Source organism: Pongo abelii, chromosome 22, assembly GCF_028885655.2.
Source record: "Pongo abelii isolate AG06213 chromosome 22, NHGRI_mPonAbe1-v2.0_pri, whole genome shotgun sequence".
Taxonomy (NCBI): Eukaryota; Metazoa; Chordata; class Mammalia; order Primates; family Hominidae; genus Pongo; species Pongo abelii.
Genome location: NC_072007.2, coordinates 21688073 through 21711007, shown reverse-complemented (window position 1 = coordinate 21711007; position 22935 = coordinate 21688073). Strand labels below are relative to the sequence as shown.

Genomic DNA, 22935 nt, shown 5'->3' with positions numbered 1-22935 from the left:
GAGTTTTTGGAAGAAGACTTAGGAGAAGCTGTAGGCAGTAGGGGAGCAATGAAGCATATTTCAAAAGATCCAATAGGGTCTGTTTCTGAAAACTCAGCCCCCATATCATAAAACCAGCTTAAAGAAGGGAATTGGCTTAGAGAAGGGAAAGAACTTTGAGGGTTTGAAATAATAACTTGTATTGGGTTGCACTAGTTTATCTGAAAGTTAGGGGGAGCTATATCTTTAGTAAAATGAATGCATGGTTTTAGGAATTACAACTACTGGTTGGGGCAGTCCATCCTTGCTCTCACTTGCACATAGTTGGACCAACTACGTCATAAAAGCTCTGTGTCAAGGGGGCAAGATTCCCAGTTGACACTGGGGGATTCATTGAAACTTTCCCAGACTAAATGATCCAAATTCACTAATGTCCAGTCTGAGGAGAGCCAGGAAGTACAGAGGTACTTTTCTGAAGTGGAGAGCTGTCTTTGACTTGACAACTCTCCACAAGGTATAACAAGGCAAGCATCAAATATAATAGTTTGAGGCAAAATGGGTTCCATTGTCTGAGTCAATGGTTTCTATTAGTGTAAACCTGGGCACTATATTTTCAATTAAGGCCTTAACTACATTATAGGCCATCACATTTGAAAAGGGAATAGCTTTGACCCAGTGAGTAAGGTGATCTACTATCACTGGTAAATATTTTAGATGACCTATTGGAGGCATCTCTGTGTAATCAATCTGAATACTTTAACTCTGGACTCCTTCTCTCAAGGGGTAATCTTTCTATAGTTTGTTTATTAGTTTTCTTACATACTAAGCAACTGTCTGTAACCTGTTTGGCCAGAGTATAAATTCCTATACACCTAAAAACTTTCAGAAGTGTGTCACACATGGCTTGGGACCCCCAGTGGGTCCCTTGATGCAGTTGGGACAAGTTTTCCCTCATAAGGTGTTTGAACAACATTTCCCTCTGTTCTGGCAATATCCATTTTTCTTCTGAATTCTCTTTAGCACCTATTTTTATTAGTTTCTCTTTTCAGAGGAAGAGAAAATGGAGATTATGGTAGGAGGAAAGAAAGACTTTTCTGGTATCTGGGGACATGGACAATCACTATTTCTTCTGGCAACTGAAGGTTACTCAATACTTGGGTGATTAGCTCCTTATGAACAGGATCTTGACGTTTCCTATTAAAGAGATCTCGTTCAGTCCAAATTTTTCCAAATGTATGAGCCACTCCAAAGGCGTACTTAGAATTGGTATAGATGGCTCCTTCCTGGTTCTGCAAGTACTTTAAGGCTCAGCTGAGTGCAAACAGCTCACAAGTTTGGGCAGACCAATTCTTAGGCAATTTTCCTGCCTCAATTTATTCAAGAATTTCTCCATCAATTACTGAATACCCATTGCATCTTTTTGCCTCAATCACCTGGGAGGAACCATCTATAAATAAGTGTCATCCCATACAGAAGGCAGTTTCTCCTAGGTCTTGTCAGACCTTTGTATGGTAATCAGTTAAATCTAAATATGTGTGCTATCTCTTTAGATTTGGATCCCCTATTAGGAAAACTGCTGGGTTAAGGGAATTATCAGTGGTTAACATTAAATCATCTTTTTCTAACAGCATAGTCTCATACTTCAAGATTCTTGAGTCAGTAAGCCACCTACCTGCTTTCTGGTTTACTATAGTTCTAACTTGATGGGGCATTCTTACTGTCAATTTTCCTCCAAAGGTTAACTTCCTGCTTTCTTTGACCATTAGTGCGTAGCCACAATCGATTGGATGCATTGAGACCACCCACAAGTAACTGGATCTAAGACTTTTGACAGGAAGGCCACCATGGGCTGCCGATGGGCTCTGTGTTCTTAAATGAGCACTCCTAAAGCTACCCCATTATCCATGTTGACAAAAATGTGGAATGGTTTTTCTAGGGAAGGTAAGGCTAAGACAGGAGCAGTTATAATCCTTTTTTTCAGCTCCTCAACCTGATCAACTTCCTCCAAATTCCACAGGAGATGGTCAGTCTTCCCCTGGGCAAGTTTTGGATATAGAAGTTTACTGTTTAGTGCATATGAGTTAATCCATAAGCAGCAGTATCCAACTAACCCTAAAAATTTCCTGAGTTTTTGTTTAAGTTTGAGGTAAGGGTAGGGATACGATTCCCTCAACTCGTTCAGGCCCTATTCTTCACTTCTCTGCATTTATCAAGTGGTCTAAATATTTAATTTCAGGTTCTACATACTGAAGCTTTCCCTTTGAGACTCATAACCCGTCAAACTGCAGATGGTTTGGAATGTGTGTAGAGAAGCCAGCTACCTTCTCTATATCTTCTCCAGATATAAGAATATCATCAACATATTGGAGTAGGCATATTTGTTTGGGATGATAACTTTTTCTAATACATGTTCTAAAATTTGACTGAAAAGGTTAGGGGAGTCTGTGAACCCTTGGGGTAAGACTATCCATTGATATTGTTGTTTCCATCCTGAATGGGGATCCTCCCACTCAAAAGCAAATATATCTTGCCTATCTCCATCCAGGCAACATGCCCAAAAAGCATCCTTCAAATCTATTACAGTAAACCATTGATTATTATATGGAATCTTGCTGAGAATGGTGTAAGAATCGAGGACAATGGGGTGGGTAGTTTGGACTATTTGGTTAATAGCCCTAAGGTCTTGTACCAGCCGGTATGACCCATCTGATTTCTTGAGTGGCAATATTGTGGTGTTATAAGGGTACATACCGGGCTCAAGAAGCCCATCTTTAATAAGAGCGTCAATTATAGATTTCAACCCTATCCTGCCCTCTAGGGGAATGGGGTATTGTTTCCTCCTTACTTCTTCCCTGGGGATTTTTAGCTTGATCTGGTTGGAGGGACTCAGAGTTTCCCTCAGTTTCCTTCTTTGGATCAGACATTAGGATTAATATATTTTTCATCTGCAGTGGTAGTAGCTTTAATGAGGTGAGGAATCCTCTTGGGCTGAGTTGCAGGCCTATGCCTAAGTTCAACATTAAATCCCTCCCTAGTAAATTAGTCCCTGCTTTAGGGATTAACAAAAACTGAATATGAGCTGATTGAGCCTGGTATCTGACTTCTGTGTTTTCTAAAAATTTCCTTTAAATCCTTCTCCCTTTACCCCACAAACCAAAAGTTCCTCTGAAGAGCAGGCAATATTAGATGGGGGGAAAACAAACAGAGGATTGAGCCACTCCTGAATTGACTAAAAAGGCTATAAACTCATTCTTAGGTCCCACTTCTAGACTTATCAAGGGCTCATGGTGGGACTCAAGATAAAAGAGAAAGAACCCCTGACCCCATTATTCTTCCTCAAAAGCCACGAGTGGAAGGGCTTCTTTTTCCTTTTCTAATTTGGGACATTCTCTCTTGAAGTGGCCTGTTCTTCCACATTTGTAGTGCCTAACTTGCCCTTCCCCACTCTCAGTTCTGGGATTCTTTGATTTTGCTCCCCCATACTATTTAGAGGGCCTGGTAGACAAGAGCCTTGATCCTCCCAATGGAGGCTTGGGTCCTTTAAAGGAGGGTTTGGAACCTTTATAGTTTCTGGCCCACTGAAAGCTCTGTTTAAGGGTACGTGGGTTTGGAGCCATCTGTTGGAAGGTCAATAACATAAGTTTTGTCTTTTGTTTTTGCTTTTCTTCATCTCTCTTCACAGATACTTTTTGAGTCTCTCTGAGAAGTTCACTTGAGGTCAGTTTTCTCAATCTTCTAATTTTTGTAACTTTTTTGAAATATCTGGACAACGTTGGCCAGGCACAGTGGCTTATGCCTGTAATCCCAGCACTTTGGGAGGCTAAGGTGGGTGGATCACGAGGTCAGGAGATTGAGACCATCCTAGTTAACATGGAGAAACCCCATCTCTACTAAAAATACAAAAAATTGCTGGGCATGGTGGTGGGCACCTGTAGTCCCAGCTACTCTGGAGGCTAAGGCAGGAGAATGGAGCAAACCCAGGAGGTGGAGCTTGCAGTGAATCAAGATCACACCATTGCACTCCAGCCTGTGTGACAGAGAGAGACTCCATCTCAAAAAATAAAAAGAAATATCTGGACAACTTTTAGTGACAAAATGGAGCTTTAACATTCCCTGTCCCAGGGGATTTTCCAAATTTAGGCCTGCATATTTTCTTATTTGCTCCTTTAGTCTGTCTAAGGATTTCATAGTCCACTCATCTCTCTCCTGTTGTATATCAAATGCTTTAGAGAGATTTTGAGTTTGGGGTACTGATTCCCTAGTTTCTTTCATTATCATTTCCCTTATGTCTTGCATGTTTTCTTGGTGAGCTGCATTATTATTACCCTACCGGGGATCTTGGGCAGGGAATTTTTGGTCTGTGGTAGGAACGTTTTGACAAGGAGGGTGTTCATATTCCCAAATTACCATAGCAGCCCTATGGATCAGATCATGCTTCTTTCCTCCTCTGAAAAGAGGATGGCTAGAATGGACATAAACTCTACCCAAGTGTATAACTGAGGTCCCAAGAATTGATCAACCTGATCTGCCACCTCATAAGGGTCATCTAACAATGGCTTAATTTCCTTTTTCAAACTTCAGACTTCTGAACTGGTCAAGGGAGCATTCTCAAATACAATGGCTCCTCCTCCTTGTGGCATGTCTTTTAAGGGGAAGAGAGTTGGGGCTGACTCCTTAGGTGTGGATGGAAAAGGGAAGTTCTGAATGTCCTTTTTACGTTGCTGTACCTCATGCTGGAGTCCCTTTATGGAGAGGTATTTAGGCTCACAGTGGACAGGCTCATGGGATGATAACTCCCAAGAATTAGAGTTGCAAGGAGGAGGAACAGCGTGAGCAGGAGAACGATCTGGGGTGGGACCTGGGGTGGCAGCAGCTGCCCGAGGGGAAGGGTCAGAGACACTGAGCAGGGCAAAGTGGTATAGGGGATCCCATGTGCTGGCTTTGGGTGTGGGAGTCAGCTCATCTGACTTTTCAATTTGAGATGCTGGATCGAGTTGTTCCCTAGTTGTCTTTAAGGGAATAAAGACAGGTCCCTGTCTCCAACAAAAAGCATAGTCTAGTTCTTCTTGAGAAACCAGATTTTTATCATTAACATATTGAATTAGAAGTTGACACATTACATCCTCATTCGACCCAAACTTTGGCCAGAAGATTGAGGGATTGAAAATGGGACCTTGGGTCCAAATGAAACAGCAGTATTTTATCTTCTAATGCTTTTTCTTATGTTTAGTCCTCTCATTATCCTTCCAATATTTTAACATGAGACCCAGGGGACTATCAGGGGGCATGTCTTTGTTACTATCCTCTTCTTTTTTGCTCCCTGTCTTACTTGGGGCTTTTCCCATGTTAGGTCCTGGTAAGGCTCAATCCCATATGCTAGAGATTTCTTCCCTAGCTTTTAGCCCCACCTGCTGGAGGTTCCTTGCACCCTTCTTTTGCTTCATACACTCTGGCTGCTTCCCTCCCAGGAATTTTAGGTCCCTCTTAGCATTGGCATCATGGCGTAAACCCCACAGCAAGATCTGCCCTGAGCCCTATGAGGATACAGTGAATTCCTCTTCAAAGGTTTTTTATTCAAATAAAAAACCGCAGATAGGACCCACTCACTCCTCACAGAAATAATGCTTAGTATCATCCACACAAACAGCACCACAGGCAGTAGTGCTTGTGATCATTCACACACACTTTCAACCTCCAGAATATCCCGACCACCAAGGAAATACTTTGTCACCCCTGCGACATTTCTTACCTCGGTCTGTGCACAGTTACCTGGTCACCACGGTATGTGAAGATTCTTTCCCCAAAGTTACTGGCTTGTTTCTTTCCACGTTGCTGAGAGCCCGGGTTTATTAATCATTTATTAATTGAGTCTTGATTCCTTACCTTTATGGCCACTGCAACGAGGCAGCGGGGTGTGCCTTCTCATGGGGGGAGGACTGGACCCTCCCCCAGAGGGGAATGGGAATGCTGGGTGGGCCCCCAAATTTGTGGAAAATAAATTTTTGGTGCTGCAAAGAACAGTCAGCGCTCCAGCAACAAGTTTTTTCAGCAGGGCAAATTTACTTCTATGGAAGAGTGGTCTTGCAGATGGAGCAATGGCAAGATCACACCTGACAAGGGACGGCAAAGTGTTCTTATTCCTAACGCAGGTAGTCCCTACTGTTGTGTCTTTTCACTATTGGATAGGGTTGGACTGCACACTCTAAGCTAATTCAGATTGGCTGTTTCAAAGAGGGCAGGGGTATGAGCTGGAGTGGCAGGGTGAGTTGTTTCAGCAGGAAAGACAGTTACAGAGCAGGTGTCTAAGGATGACTAAGGACAGAGCAGGTGATTAAGAATGACTAAAGACAAAGCAGGTGTTAGAGGCTAGAAGGGGGTTGTTTAATGAAACTAGGGGCAAGGAGGCATAACGAACGAGGAAGTTAAACTTTAAAACGGAGAACAGAGAACAGAGAAGCTGAACATACTGACATATTTGTTCTTTGATGAGGAACTCAGAACTCATTGTACTTAATCTTACCCCTCTTGAATTTTAAAGGATGTTTACAGGCTAAAATCTTTGAAGAGGAATTGACTGTATCCTATTCATCAGGTGTTCTTTCCACCAAGCTTTCAGCCATGTCAGGTGTTCTTTCCGCCAAGGGTGCAGCCTCGTCAGGTGTTCCTTCAGATGTTCCTTCTGCCAAACACACAGTCTGGTTAAATTTTCCTTCTGCTAAATATCATCCTTCTGACTCTTTACCTGGAAAACTTCTACTCATTCAGCTTGCTTTCCTTAAATACTACCAAAATTTGTTTTCTCCTTTTTTTTTTGTTTTTTTTGAGACAAGAGCCTCGCTCTGTCGCCCAGGCTGGAGTGCAGTGGCACGATCTCAGCAGATCACTGCAACCTCCGCCTCCTGAGTTTATGAAATTCTCCCACCTCAGTCTCCCATGTAGCTGGGATTACATATGCACACCACCCAGGCCCAGCTAATTTTTTGTATTTAGTAGAGATGGGATTTCACCATGTTAGTCAGGGTGTTCCCAAACTCCTGAGCTCAAGCAATCTGCCTGCCTTGGCCTTCCAAAGTGCTAGGATTACAGGAGTGAGCCACTGCTCCTGGACACTACCAAACTTTTTAAAGCTTTAATTCTTCACGTTGGATATAAAATGTCTGACACATACTGAATATGGTAATGACATAATAAGTGATAATTATAAGCTCCCAAAGGGGTTCTGGCACACAATAAGCACTAAATAAAGTAGTAAATAATAAAAAAGATGATAATAACAAGAAAAATGCTTAGTTCCTTAATAAAGTAGTAAATAATGAAAAATGACAATGATAATAACAAGAAAGATGCTTGGTACCTTAAAGATACCTGACAGTTTTTTGTTAAGTGGACAAGTGGATAAATAAATAAAAAAAAACATAGTTAGGAAATTCTGTTGGGAAAATGCAGAAATTCAACAGAGACAGCTCTAATGTATTATGAGCGCCTTAAAGACCCAGACAATGTGTATTCCATCTTGGTCTCCTGCAACTTGCAAAATCTAACTTAAAGAAGTCCTTTAATAAATATGTAATAAATTAAAGATGTGCTCATACAGTTCATATTGTACAATGTATTATGTCGCATTTAGGTATCACAGTAGCACTTTTGTTACTGTGAAAATTTTTTCCACTTTTATTATAATTTGTTGAGCCTAGAGTTGAGCTAGTTGAATATTTATTATGATAATATTTTGGCTAGTAGGAACAGAGTATCTTGTTGTAACAAAATTACTATTAACACACTAATTATCCAGCAGATAGAACAACACATCTTGTTCTAATGAAGTAAATATATCTTATTTGGTTTCAACGTAGAGGGAATGAAGTTGATAATAGTGAGACCTTGTTGGTACAAGACTATGTAACATAACCTGTGCTTCTCAATAAAGAATTGCTTTTCTGACTTCTGCACTCAGTAGGTATCTTTGAAAAATAATCTCCTATTGGTATTGATGCACCCTTGCTAAGTTATGTTAATTCTTATTGACATTCATTTATGGTGCAAGAAAAGTATTATTGAGTTCCAAATTCTAAAGATAGCTACTTTTTTTAGTGACACAAGTCACTATGTCACCCAGTTGATCTTTGAATAAGGGTTTTCACTCTAGGAGCCCACTAATAGACAGATTTTTCTTTTCTTTTGCCACTGCAAGATACCAAGACAAATCTCTCCTCTGCCTCCTCCTTATCAGCCTACTCAACATGAAGGCAATGAGAATGAAGTCCTTTATGTATAATAATTCACTTTCATCTAATAAATAGTGAATATATTTCTTCCTCTTTATAACAGTTTCTTTTCTCCAGCTCACTTTATTCTAAGAATACAGTATATAGTACATATAAAATAGAAACTATGGGTTAATTGACTGCTTATGCGTTCACCTTTTTCCAGGCTCCAGGTCAACAGTAGAACATTAGCAGAGTTTTGGAGGAGTGAAAAGAAACAGATTTTCTTATAAAGCAGATTTTCAGCTGCATGGGGTATCAGCACCCTAACTCTCATGTTGCTCAAGACTCAACTGTAATTAATTCTAATTTTCTAAATGCAAATCATTTATTGTAAAAATTAAATAAAGTCCAGAAGTTCAAGACCAGCCTGGGCAACATAAGGAGACCATGTCTCTACAATAAAGAAACAAACAAATAAATTATTTATTTGTTTATTTAACAAATAAACATTTTATATATTTGTTTATGTTTAATAAACCAACATAAATATTTGTTTATTTAACAGTTTAACTGTGTTCCTTTATAGGTTATAATATTCAAATGTTGCAGTTTTCTGTTATTAATTCCTACTTTTCATTATTAGATGTTCTATTATTTGTGGCTTGTAATTCAAGGCATCTAAGCTATTTTATAGTTTGTAATAAAATTTATTTATAAATATATTAATTCATTAAATTTGATGAGCTGATAATCCCCTATTACTGAGCTCATCAATCACACCAAGGATTATACATTTTATAACAAGCATAAATTGTTATGACAGTTGAGGAAACATAAAATATATAAACTTAAAAATTGTTTTACTTATTTATACAAAAGTATTATATAGGATATTAGGAACCACAATTAAACAAACATTTCTTCAGATAATATTTTTGAGATTATAAACCAGCTACAACTAAATTCTTAATGAATTCTGAATTATAAACTAAAAAATTAAATCAAAGCTATGTATATACACAAACACTTACGTATAGCTATATATGTAAACACATGCTACTTACACATTGCTTTTTTAATAGCTCTTTTGTGATCAACACTCCTATAATCTTATGGTAGCACCACCAAGAGTAGTTTACTATCAGAGATCTTACCTGGATTGCTATTTTGAGAATTTTTAGATAGCTTTTGTGTATATTCCAAAAGTTGTTGATGAATGCTATGTATAAAAATGAAATAAATAAAATTACTATTTTAACACTGATATAAAAAACATTTACCAAATTTATTAAGTTCTTAGAGTATTTCAGACAATATTAGAGCTAACATCAGAACATTACTTTTTCCATAGATTTTAAGTTTGTAAGCTCTATGAACTTATTAAGCTTCTAATTAAAGAAGTAAGAAAGATAAAACACTCATGAAGTGAGGGCAGTATAACTCAGTAAATTAACTAGAATTAACTTGACATATGGAAAATGTCCTTAACTCAGAATAAGTCCTAGAATGGCTAGCAACAGGTATTTTTCTTGAACAAGTTGCTTCTGTTAGACTCAATGTCTTCTAAAAATGAGGATTTTGGGGCCTTATTTCACTAGGTTATTACAAAGATTTAGCAAGATAACATTTTAAAAATGCTTAAAATAAAAAGTGAAGCAAAAAAAAATTTGTTCTTGAACCTTATTGCTGAAACTATTTAAAAAGTCCCAGTATAACTCAATATATTGGCCTGGTGAAGTGGCTCATGCTTGTGATGCAAGCACTTTGGGATGCTGAGACAAGAAGATTGCTTGAGTCCAGAAGTTCAAGACCAGCCTGGGCAACATAGGGAGACCATGTCTCTACAAAAATTAAATTACAAAAAAAACAAAAACAACAACAAAAAAGCAAATGTGTTTCTTCATAGGTTATAATATTCAAATATTGCAATTTTCTGTTATTCATTCCTACTTTTGGATATTAGATGTTCTATTATTTGTGGCTTGTAATTCAGAGCATCTAAGCTATTTTATATTCTGTAATGAAATTTATTTATAAATATATTAAATCATTAAATCAGATAACCTAATTATACTCTATTACTGAGCTCATCAGTCACACCAAGGACAGAAAATAATAGATGTCAGCATGTGGCTTGGACTACTACTATTCCTTATCTACCTCCTTAAACTCTGAACCAACAAATCTTTGTTAGAATGATGCTTAGTCACTATGTTCATTTCCAGCTGCTGTGGAAGACAAAACCCTACCTTTATTTTTTGTAAGTTCCACGAAGAAGATGCAAGTTGGTATTTTCTCATTTCTGAGATCCCTACTAACAAAATATCGCACACAAGATCTTATGTGTTACCACATCTCATTTCATAGATCACCTTACATAAATAGTTTTTTGTATGAAAATCACAATTGCAATACTGGTTGTCACCCATTTTGCTTTGACTCACACCATTTCCTTGGAACTAGTTAGAAAGTAGTAAAATGTCCTTTTGGGGACTGTAAGGAATATGTAACACTTTACAGATTTGTATGTCATCTTTGTGCAGGGAACATGCTGATCTTCTCAACGTTGTTTCAATTTTACTATATGTACCACTGAAGCCAGCACAAATCCTTACTATTATACGTGAAGACTGATCAGTGATGGATGAAGCTTAGCTCTGTTAAATCTAACCAACTTACCTGAGATTTAGTGAAGTCTATTGAATGGCTTCATGGTGATGCAGCATTTGAAAATATTTTAAAAACTCGAGGTAGAGATGTAAGTAGCATCGGAGATTTTTATTTTTAGGAAAAAAGAATCACTTGAGGGGAGAACCACAAGTTGGAACCCACTACAACTTGGGGAAGATGACATGGGATTTTAAAGAATAAGATGAGACCTTCCACTACCTACAAAATTGTGCTACACAGGATATAAAGGGCCAGGGATATAGATCTGGTAACGAAGAAAAAATGGATCTCGAATTTCTTCCTGTAACATTATTTCAACCTCACTTACAGTTTCAAACTACCACAACTAATACTGGCTAGAGAAAACAGAAAAAAGCCACTCAAAGTATAACTTACCATGAACGTCTAGGCCATGTCCAGGCTAAGATGTGGGTTTCACATCAGGTATTGTGTGTGAGGAGAAGGGTCAATTTGCTCACTATGTGTGTGGCTAAAGCTAAAAGTTCTAGCTGCCAGAGTGGGGTGCTGGTACTTTGTAAACAACGGCTAAGAATATGTACGTGAACTTTAAGAACATGTAATAACTTCGAAGTCTACACCATGAAGACTGAGGGATCTGTGTTAGTAAGGGCATCCTGGTCACAAAGGTCAATCATTACCAGACTGCAGGAGCAGTTTCAATGGCAACGATGCAGGAACAGAATCCATGGAAACAACAAAATGAAGAGAGTGGCCATTTCCCCCCCAATCCTTCTGACTTGTACAAAAATAAAGTCTTCCTTGGACTTAGGTTCAGATTCTTATAAAAAAATTCAAGAATGAAGGTAGGGAAGACAGTCCCCAGGGGACACTGTCAGGTTTTCTGCTTCAAGTGGACATTCCGAGACCCAAATAACTAATTAGAAAGATAAAAATTGTGACATTATGTTTGTCCCATGCATAGGGGTTATACTTCAAATCAAGTAGACAACATTAGCATCCCTAAAGCCCTAAAATAAGGAATCCTGGAGCCATTACTCCTTCTAACTAGTCTAGCTTTTTGCCTAGTTTCTGGCTGATGAAGTGGACTAACTCACTGTCGTTCAAAAACTACCTAAACAAACTATAAAATCTCACCTAGCCTTTAAATGTAATCACTTACAGATTAAATCCACAAGCAACAGCATAACATTCTGCAGTCATTCCACACGTATCTTCAGCATAGATGTCAACATTTTGCTGAAGAACCATGCCAACTATCTCTAATGATCCATGACATACAGCAAGCATGAGGCCTGTGCTAAAATAACAAAGAGATAACTTCATTATTAGGAACAGAACCAATTTAATATGTGCCTGTCAGTGTAGAAATAACCGTTTACATGTATTAACAAACGTTAAGTATCTTGAGTGCTCAAGTGTTTATCCTTGTAAATCATGACCAAGGCTAAAAGGAGGGGGCAAAAAGACTCATGTCTCACTGGGATATGGCATAGTAGAATTGGCTAACATAAAGCCCACTGAGGGGCAAGAAAATATATTCTGTTCATTAATCTAAAAGAGGCAAAGTTTTAAGTGAATAATTGTCTATTTCCTCCTTAGTCTGATATAATATTTTGTACTTCAAATTAGCTAGAAGTCGGACAAGTGAGAGCAATCTGAAGACTTAAAACAATATTAGGAATAATATTGTCCTGAGTAGCTGGGACTACAGGCATGTGCCACCATGCTTGGCTAATTTTGATATTTTTCACAGAGATGGGGTTTTACCATGTTGGCTAGGCTGGTCTCAAACTCCTGGCCTCAAGTGATCTACCCACCTTGGCCTCCCAAAGTGCTGGGATAACAGACGACAGCTACCATGCCCAGCAAATATTGCATTTTTTAAAAGTGTATGAAAAAGAGAAGTTAGAAAAATACTATAAAGATGTTAATCATTCAATATTGAATTATAAAGTAAACTAAAACTTCATACTTCTTAAAACTAATACAGAACCACTTTAGCTAATAGAAGATAATGCAACCAAAAACATCACATTACAAATAAGAATCAGTCAATATAATAAAAGAAGAAAATCCTACTATATACTGTTCTTTATGTTGACCAGTCCAAATAATTGCTTTTCTTCCTAACTGATAATTTGTGTTGGCATTTTTCTGTAAAATCTAATAATTTTAAGTAAGTGTTATTAATTTAGTATTTCTGACTTGAGTGTTATTACTCTAGCACACTACTCAAGTGTTTTTTAATTAAAAAAACTACTATACCATTTAAACTTATCAACTGCATTTGCATTTCATTTTTTGTCAGTAAAAATCCCACAGTTTGCTCACTTCTTTTCCTTATGGCCAGTAAAAGTGGTGTGTGGCCAGCCTGTAAAACAGCAAAAACAATTTGTAATTCATGAAATTACATATTTCTCAGCTGAACTGAATACCCTATATAATATCCTATGAACTTAAACAATAAAAAGTAAATCAATAGCAATCCCTTCTTTCTCACTTTTCTGTGCTTTCCCATGCACTGCACCTTCTCTTGTAAACATTCAGCCTCTGCATCACCACATTAACTCTGGTTATCTCCAAAAATCATTACATTGTAATGATTTTATTGTTTCCCATGTAAACCAAGAGCTTCTTGAGGGCAGGGACTGTATCTTTTACCTCTATATCCTTAAACCCTAAGACATAGGAGTAAATAATTTGTTTTTTACTAAATTAGTAATCTAAATTATTACCTCTAGAACAGTGTTTCTTCAACTCTATTCCAAAGAATAATTACCTTACCAGAAGCACTGTACCCCAACAGATTCCACCATTATCTATGTTCAAGAAATGTTATAAAATTGTGAATTAAATGTTCATTATTCAAGAAATGAATTGAACTTTACCTAATCCTTATTTGACAGTATATTTTTGTGGCAAATGTTAACATTTGACAAATTAGAATTTCAGGGATGCAGTTTTGAAAGCTTCCCCCCAAAAATGGAGGTTTCCTCTGGGTGATACAAACTCACTTGATTCTCTTCTATCAATGATCCCAACATTCCAGATGCCAATGTCAGGCACCCCTGCTCTAAATTGGTCACTAAGGAAGTGGCTCTAAATTAAAAGAGATTGGCTTCAAATAAACTTTGATTGCTTATTATTAAATGGTCCATGAGGTTTATCCTATTACCAGACAATAGGATTTTATCTCAGCTATTAGAAATTCCGTATAAAAGGCCAGGTGAGGTGGTTCATGCCTGTAATCCCAGCACTTTGAGAGGTCAAGGTGGGCAGATCCCAAGTTCAGGAGATCGAGACCATCCTGGTCAACATGGTGAAACCCCATCTCTGCTAAAAATACAAAAAATTTAGCTGGGCATGGTGGCACATGCCTGCATCCCAGCTACTCTGGAGGCTGAGGCAGGAGAATCACTTGAACCAGAGAGGCAGAGGTTGCAGTGAGCCAAGATCATGCCACTGCACTCCAGCCTGGTGACAGAGCGAGGCTCCATCTCAAAAAAAAAAGAAAAAAAGAAAAGCAATTCAGTATAAAATTTATTCTCAATTATAATGATACTCCTAGGATCCTAATGCATATCTACTTCTTAAAATGCAATAATCCATTTTTATTCTGGTTTCTATTGTAATTGATACTGTTTTTTGGCAAAATATCAGAAGTAAGAATAAAATGGCTTATTAATGAAAGTTCTAACTCATGTATAGGGATTAGCAAAATAGAAGCCACTAAATCACTTGACTTTTAAGGGACAATTCTGTGGAGAAAGATATAATATTTTCTGCAATATGCATAACCTATTCAAATATAACCATGATTAATCTAAAAAGGCTTAAAGGCCTTCTAACAGAAGATGATTATTTATGGTTTATATCAAGAAAAATCATCATTTAAAAAATATTCTAAATTCTAGATGATAACCCCATTATTAATGAATTAATGTAAAATATAAACTATATATTATAAACACCTATAAACTGTCTTCAATAACTTGAAATCTTTACCAAAACATACTATGAGAGAAGAATTGATAACTGAAATATTTACAGAGGCAAAAGAGGTAAGTTGAATAAGTGATGTAACTAGGTTGGCACAGTAGCAAACTGGAAACATATGCTTTATGTAAAGCTAGAATGTCTTCATAGCATACCAAACAGTCATATGGGCTCAAGAGACACCAGATTCAATCCTTTAAGAGGAAAACCAGATTTCTGCATGTCTCCTAAATTTTACATGTTGACTCAATTTATGCAGGCAAATTTTACTTTCCTGTAGTTTTACACTAACTGGAAGGAAAAACAAACTTCAGTGGGAAGGAATATTTGAAAAATTTTACCTTTAACAAACTCAAATATTTCTCATAATGCACAGAAAAGCCATACTAATAGTTCTTGTAAAAATATTAATATTTAAAGCAAAATCCTAGACAATTAAGTTTTGTCAAACTATTTTCATAGAAAAATAGGAATGTTTGAGCTTCCAAATATAAAACAATTTACATATGTTAATGTTAAAACAAATGGATTTCACATATTTTGAAAATAACATTGGTTAATGTTTACCTTGTTCTTCACGTCGACGTCTGCACCACAGGACAGCAATTTTGCCACCACTGACAAATTCTCAGTATAAACAGCATAATGGACAGCTGTATTGCCATACACATCTACAATATTTGGATCAGCACCAGAATCTATGAGAATATTTTCACAAGCCTCCCTCTGGCATTGCAGAGCCTGTCAATATCAAAGCAAGAAGTAAATTATAAATTATAGGAAATATAAATAAATATTCCACAGGTTTCACAAACTAGTTATATTTCAATGAGATAAATTCATTTTTATTCTATGTATTTAAACCAAATCCATCTCCTACTGAAAGAACTGGCTACCATTTACCTTCATCAGAGGTGTCCTGTTTTCGCCATCAAGGACGTCAAGCTGGCACTTTCTATCTACCAGAAGTGTTACCACTTCTGCATGGCCATTGGCACAGGCCCAGTGTAGAGCAGTCCTACAAGAGTGAGAGGACTTTTTAGGGAAGTTTAGTCCACTGCCTCAAAGCATATAATGATTTATTTAATTGCCAACATTAAATACCATGCTCTTTCTCTGTCTTCAAAACAAATATTTAATATTCTCCTGAAGAAAGTACAACATTCATTCACTCTTATTACTCACTACATTAATGAAAGAGTGACCTATTTGAATAGAAAGAGCTTGGCCTTTGGATTCAGGTCAACTTGGGCTTGAATATTACTTTAAAGTCTTTCACCTTCTAGCTATCACTCAACCTTTCTGTGCCTCAATTTTCTCATCAATAAAATGAAGACGAATACAGCAGTTATCTCACAGGACATCACTGTGATGCCTCATGAGAATCTGTGCAACGTATTTCCAAGAATTCCTAGCACATGTAACAGCTCAGTAATTGTTAGATATTGTAATTATTTCTACTACTTAACAAAGAAAACACCTTAAGTAAAATGGTACAATTATGCCTTCTTTGTGGTATGTTTTAAAGGTTAGAGATAAAACTGTATTTTAATAATTCTAAGATACTCTATTTCTCATATTTTAACATCTCTGACATTGAAATTCCACTTATAATTCATTATTTATTACAAGTATATTTTGCAGAAATTTAAACAATCTTTTATTGGTACACAAATAAGGAGGCATCACAAAATTCACGATGCCTTCCATGAAGTGGAATATGGTATATACAGCAGGGTGATGGCAGCCCTAGTCATAGGATTAACACTTAAAGAAATTTTAGCTTTTAAGAGTGCTACACAAAAGGAGAGTTGAAATAAAAACAAACTGTTAAAACAAAGTACTTCTTTAATATTTTTAAAACTTCAAGCCAAAGAAAACTTGGGATTCAACTAGGTATGGCTCATTTTATTCCATATTTAGATTTACAGAATGTATGTAAATTCATATTTAAATTTATAGACTGCACGTAAATTAGGTATTTCCAATGATTAATATTACTATTTAAAGCTGTTATAAATTTCCAAAATCGTGGTTGGTTTCTCACTTCAGAAGCGTTTTTGTTTTAAAGATGAGAGGAAAATCTTCAATTGAGATTCAGTCCTAGCACTCCAACTTTAAATCTCTCACTTTGCCAAGGCTGAGCAGGTAAATGTGAAATTTTTAAGGATGAAAGCATCATGAGAGTTAATGTATCTTCTACATAGTAGGCATTCAGCTTACATGTGATAAATTGATTAAAGGGGTAAATACAGTTGAGAAGTTCAACACCTTAAAAAAACTGCTATAAATAAAGCACTTATATTTTCTATTTTCTTAATAATAAAACCACACTAATTCATCTATAATTATTGACATATATGTAATAAATCTATATATAATAAAAATATGTGCCTGATAAGATGTATATGTTAAGCAACAAGCACAGGTAAAAAGATTGTCTTTTGAAGATACTAAAAGTTCACAGAATATACTAATCCACAAAAAAAAATTAAACTATGGAAAGTGAGAAATTATTTTTATTGGTGCAAAATTATATTTCTGCTCTTCCCCAAAATTATTTCATTAATAATAAACATTTTCTAATAGGATTGTACATGCTCAATGTGGAAATCAAAGATAATAAAAAGGGAAAACGTTTTATATTAAAACAAATGCCCTCAAATAACAAATTTTATCATATTTCATACACAATTTCAGATAACGCAAGACTGTAGTCTGTGTGTATGTGTTATCAAACTGAACTTTACCCTCACTTGATACACCAAAATACATTTTCAAATGTCACCTACTTCTCTACATATTTCTACCTTCAGTGGTCACATATTATCCCATGCTGTAAATTCACTGAAATGTATTTATAAAAGCCATTATATGGATTCTTCTTAATAATATGGTACTTACCACCAAATTGTCTATTTGAAAAGTTATCTGCAACTTAAACTTTAAACAGCAGTATAATTATCACTGCTCTTTATCCTCACAAACTTTGTAGATAGAAAACAGTATTTGATTCCTCTTTTAACTTAAATACCTTCTCTAACCAGGAACACTAAATATTGTTTTCTGTGTGCATAGGTCTCTTACAGATCTTAAGAAAATACTTTGCCCAATTTTAAATTAGAAGCAAAGTACTATTTTTAGATCTGCAATTTAGATCTCTAATTTAAATTGCTCAATTTTAAATTAGAGGGTTTCTGTTGATTTCAGTGAATTATCTATAAAATGATGATTTTTAAATCTAATATGTATACACACACGCACATACATGTGTAGTAAATATTTTACAAGTATGCTGCCTTTTATTTTTTCTCATTACAGGTTAATTTAATTTTGTTTTGCTTAATTATCCTTCAGACTGCTTGCTTCTGAACTTCTCAGAAAGGTGTTGTCAATGTAAAAATGTACCTGTGTATATAGGCATTTATGTTTTCTTCTGGTGCTTTAATCATTTTGTATATTAAAAAAATTAATCTATATTCCATCAGAAATTTACTTTGTGGTATAAAAATCTAGTTTTCTCCAAAAAGCAGGCATTTCACTTATGAAACTAATTCTTTTCTTACTAGTATAAAGTGTGAGCATTATCAAGTTCTAAATTCTTAGATATTTGGGTGTTTCTGGATTTTTTATTCTGTTGTATTCATTTACCTGCCTTTCCAGCTGTTATCAAAGAATTTGTGATTTATTTATTTATTTTTGAGACAGAGTCTCACTCTGTCGCCCAGGCTGGAGTGCAGTGATGGGATCTCAGCTCACTGCAACCTCCGCCTCCCAGTTTCAAGCGATTCTCCCTCCTCAGCGTCCTCAGTAGATGGGATTACAGGCTCCCGACATCGTGCCTGGCTAATTTTTGTATTTTTGTAGAGTCAGGGTTTCACCATATTGGCCAGGCTAGTCTTGAACACCTGACCTCAGGTGATCCACCCGCCTCGGCCGCTCGAAGTGCTGGGACTACAGGCACGAGCCACCACGCCTGGCCCCTTTTTTTTTTTTTTTTTTTTTTCAAATTTTATTTTATTTATTTATTTATTTATTTATTTATTTATTTATTATTATTTTGAGACAGAGTCTCGCTCTGTCACCCAGGCTGGAGTGCAGTGGTGCAATCTCGGCTCACTCCAAGTTCCGCCTCCCGGGTTGACACCATTCTCCTGCCTCAGCCTCCCTAGTAGCTGGGACTACAGGTGCCCACCACCACACCCGGCTAATTTTTTGTATTTTTAGTAGGGACTGTGTTAGCCAGGATGGTCTCTATCTCCTGACCTCGTGATCCACCCACCTCGGCTTCCCAAAGTGCTGGGATTACAGGCATGATCCATCGCGCCTGGCCGTGGCCCATTTTGTGCAAATTAATAGCACATTTTGAAATCTAGAAGGGCAAGACTTTTCTACTCCGTTACAAAATTTTTTAAATGTCATCACAATAGTAAAAGCGTGTGTAATTTTAAAAATGTTAAAACGTTGATAACTTTATTTGGTTTATGTAAAACTGATAAAGAGTTTGCATCTTGAGAAAAATGAGTCTTCTTAAATTCGAAAACATAAACCATCTTCCTACCTCAAAGTTACCTTCTAAGGTCCCTCAGCAAAGAATACATTTGCATAGACATTCATTGATATTGAAATGGATACTGGACTTTATCCAAAAAATTTTTAGCCAAGAAGTTAATATATTATGGAAATTATTTCATTATGCACCGTTTCATAATGTATCTAACATTATCTTTTAAAACATGTATATTAAAAGTAAAACCCTGTATGTACTTAATTTTGTAAGTTAAATCACTTTAAAATTCTCTACACAGTGCTCTGTGAGAGGAAGTGGGAGTGAAGGAGAAAGCAGCTAAAGTTTGGGGTTGATTTTAAGGCGGCCTGGGCCCTCCACCCTGCAGGGCGCCCCCATCCAAGGCCTCGGGGGCCTGCCCGGGAAGAAGGCCAAGACCTCGGGGCCCAGGACGGCCGCCAAGCTGCCCGCCACTCCTCCACCTGCTCCCCTCGTCCCCAGGACCCCCAGCCCCCACTCTGAAGGGGCGATCCTCCCACAGCCGCCTCCTCCTCCTTTAGTCCAGGCTCAGGCAGGGCCTGGTACCTCTTCTTCCCATCTCTTATGTTCAGGTCCATTGTCGTCTTCTTCATCATCCTCTCCAGCTTCCAGGCTTGGCCCCAAGAGGCAGCTTTGTGGATTCTCCTGAGATCCCCATGGTGAATCACGTAAGAGTCGTTGTTGGTGTAGACCAGCTGACTGAAGGGGCTGCGGCGCTCCGGCCCATCTCGCCCTTGACAGCGGCGGCAGAGAGCCTCTCCGTGGCTGCGGCCAACTGCTAGAGAGAGCCCGCGCCTCCCGCTGCTCGCCCTTCCCCAGTCCCCGCCGCTCACCCTCTCCCTTCTTCAGTCCCCGCACCCGCCCTGACACCAGTAGAAATCTCAGTCGGGCCAAGCTTTTGGACACTCCAGCCTCTCCCGGGAGAAAATGGCTGCGCAAAACCGTTAGGCAGCTGAGCAGAACCTTTAGGCAGCTGAGCAGAACCTTTAGGCAGCTGAGCAGAACCTTTAGGCAGCTGAGCAGTACCTTTAGGCAACAGCGTATGCGCAACTCAGCAGACCGGGGAGACATGCGAGGCGGGAAACCGCGCTGGCTGCACTTCGCCCAGCACCACGTGCAGGTGGCAACTGCCACTGAGGCGCTGTCAGGCTGGCGGGGCTCCCTGGAGCGGAACGTGGGGGGCTCCCTGCCACACGGCCTGCTTGACAGAGCCGCCCCTGGGCCCACCTCAACCTGAGATCCAGGAGCTGGGCCCCGGCACTGGGCATCGTTCAGCCTCCACAGTGGCTCTGAGTATCAGTTCCCGCCCTCCTGCAGCCAGGGCCCCAACCCCTGACTTAGGCGCCCTGGAGGCTTCTGGCCCAAGTATCCGCGCTGCTGGTGGCGCTGGCAGGATCGGGGTTGCAGCTTCTCCTGCCACGTGCCATGTTCAGGTGGCAGCTGCAGCTAAGCCCATGGTAGAGGCTACAGGGCTGGGCCCAGACTGCTGAGCATCGCCGAGTACATCGCCCTTCCACCCCGGGCTCTGCTCTTCCTCGGCTCGCGCTGGCAGCGCAGACTTGCGACCACTGGGCCCAGTACAGCTGTGGCAATGAGGCTTTGCGGCAGGTTCCCACTATCCTGCAACTGAGGTCCCACTGCCTGACTTAGGCGCAGTGGCGGTGTCCAACCCTGGGGTTCGCCTGCTGGTGGCGCGGACAGGTTCTGGGGTTGCCACAGCTGCTGCCACCTTCAAATGCCAGCTGCAGCTGAGCCCACGTGGGGTAGAGGCTCCAGAGCTGGGCCCGACGGCCTGAGGGTCGCCGTGTGGCACACGCCCTCCCACTCTAGGCCCTGCTCTTCCTTGGCTCGCGCTGAGCGCTGGTTTGCAGGCTCTGGGCACTGTGCAGTCGCCAGGATGGGGCTGAGCAGCAGGTTCAGCGCTGCCTGGGCCCAGAGGGGAAGAGGGGAGTTTGGGGTTGCTTGGCCGTATTTGCCTGTGCGCCAAGTGCAGGTAGCGGCTACAGTTCTGACAGGCACGGATGGCGGGTCCCGTTTAGAGGGCTTCAAGGTTGCTGAGAGTGCCCGCTGCCAGGCCTCGGGATCTCTTCCTCGTTGACCAGCATCTGGAGTATGGCAGTGGCGCTAGGTAATCTGCAGCCATCCTGGATGGGGCTCAGCTGCAGTTCTCACCCTTGGACTGAGAGGGAAACTCGGCTGAGTAGAGCAGATGGAGAAACAGTTAAATTGAACTTATCTATAAAGACTTCCAGGCTGGGTGCAGGACCTCATGCCTGTACTTACAGCACTTTGGGAGACTGAGATAGGAGGATCACTTGATCCCAGGAGTTTGAGACCAGCTTAGACAACACAGGGAAACTTCATCTCTATAAAAATAAAACCAATCAGCCAGGCATGGTGGTGCATGCCTGCGGCCCTAGCTACTTGGGAGACTGATTGTGGCAGGATCACTTGGGCCCGGGAGTTCGTGGGTACAGTAAACTGATTGTGCCACAAACAAGGAATGAGAGGTCCTGTTGCTCCTCATCCTTGACAGCATTTCACCTTTTCAGTCTTCTGGATTTTGGTTATTGTTTGATTGTTTGTGCTTCTGCACTCTAAGCCTGGGCAACAGAGACTCTCTCTCAGAATAAATAAATAAAAGACTTTTAGTCACTATATCATATCTATGTCGAATTCTTTTCACATCAAGCTTGAAGAGTTAAAACCCACAGCGCCCTCTGATTATGTGATAAGGATCATGCGATTAAAGTGGGTGACCATGTTCTTGCCTCCAGGGGGCCCAAGTCAAGGGATGGGTCCCCATCTGCAGAAGGGTGGGAATGGATGCTCAGCACCACCCCGGAGGCTACACAATGCCCAGCCCCAGGGCCCAACTCCTGGATCCCGGGTCATGAACAAAAACCCAAGAATTGAAGACTTGACTCTTAGATATGCTCATTTCTGCTGGGATATCATTGGTTCTAGACCGTCTTAGCTTACAGAGCAAAGAAATAGATGTGTGTATACAAAGCTGTGTATACACATAACTATAAATATTTCTAAATGTAATGTGTGTAAGTGTTAGTTAATACTGATGTCTACGACTCAATTCTTTTATCACATGATCATTCCAGCCTTCTTTCCTTGCCTACATGTAACCTCCCACTTTAATAGTGAGAAACTAGGCTCCTGTCATTTGTCATCTGTTTGCTTAACTGTCTAGTTCCAATATACATTTATTCTCTATCAATATCAGAATCGCTATCCCATTTCCTGTAGGAAACAGCTATACCAACCCGATCACATGAGTTGTTTGCAGTTTCTCTTCCTTTAAGTCTTCATGCATTTTCTTTGTTTCTTTTTCTTTTTCTTTTTTTTTTTTTTAAGATGGAGTTTTGCTCTTCTTGCCCAGGCTGAGGCTGGAGTGCAGTGGTGTGATCTCGGCTCACTGCAACATCTAACTCCCAGGTTCAAGCGATTCTCCTGCCTCAGCCTCCTGAGTAGCTGGGATTACAGGCACCTGCCATCACGCCCAGTTAATTTTTGTCTTTTTAGTAGAGACAGGGTTTCACC

The 22935-nt window shown here is 39.2% G+C and overlaps 1 protein-coding gene and 1 non-coding gene across 2 annotated transcripts; both read right to left on the bottom strand.

Moving 5' to 3' along the window:
• Positions 1–6213: 6213 nt before the first annotated feature.
• LOC129052376 (putative ankyrin repeat domain-containing protein 30B-like) lies at positions 6214–20361 on the bottom strand. Its single transcript, XM_054542797.2, has 6 exons — positions 19927–20361; positions 15738–15852; positions 15402–15575; positions 13104–13209; positions 9341–9405; positions 6214–6658 (listed from the first exon to the last, which is right to left on the bottom strand). The coding sequence occupies exons 1-6, from the start codon at positions 19974–19976 to the stop codon at positions 6530–6532; spliced, it is 639 nt and encodes a 212-aa protein (XP_054398772.1). The 5' UTR covers positions 19977–20361; the 3' UTR covers positions 6214–6529.
• On the bottom strand, positions 10685–10791 carry LOC112130682 (U6 spliceosomal RNA). The gene has a single exon (XR_002912915.2). It is a non-coding gene; the product is annotated as a U6 spliceosomal RNA (small nuclear RNA).
• Positions 20362–22935: the final 2574 nt, after the last annotated feature.

What these genes read in the sequence shown, in the direction of transcription:
- LOC129052376 (XM_054542797.2), bottom strand. Translation starts at nt 19,976, where the DNA reads ATGATGAAGAAGACGACAATGGACCTGAACATAAGAGATGGGAAGAAG. An exon ending in GCAGTTGATAAGTTTAAATG is followed by an intron (nt 9,406 to 13,103) that starts GTATAGTAGTTT and finishes TTTTATACATAG; the next exon opens with CATTCATCAACAACTTTTGG. An exon ending in TTCTCAAAATAGCAATCCAG is followed by an intron (nt 6,659 to 9,340) that starts GTAAGATCTCTG and finishes TGTGTTTGGCAG; the next exon opens with AAGGAACATCTGAAGGAACA.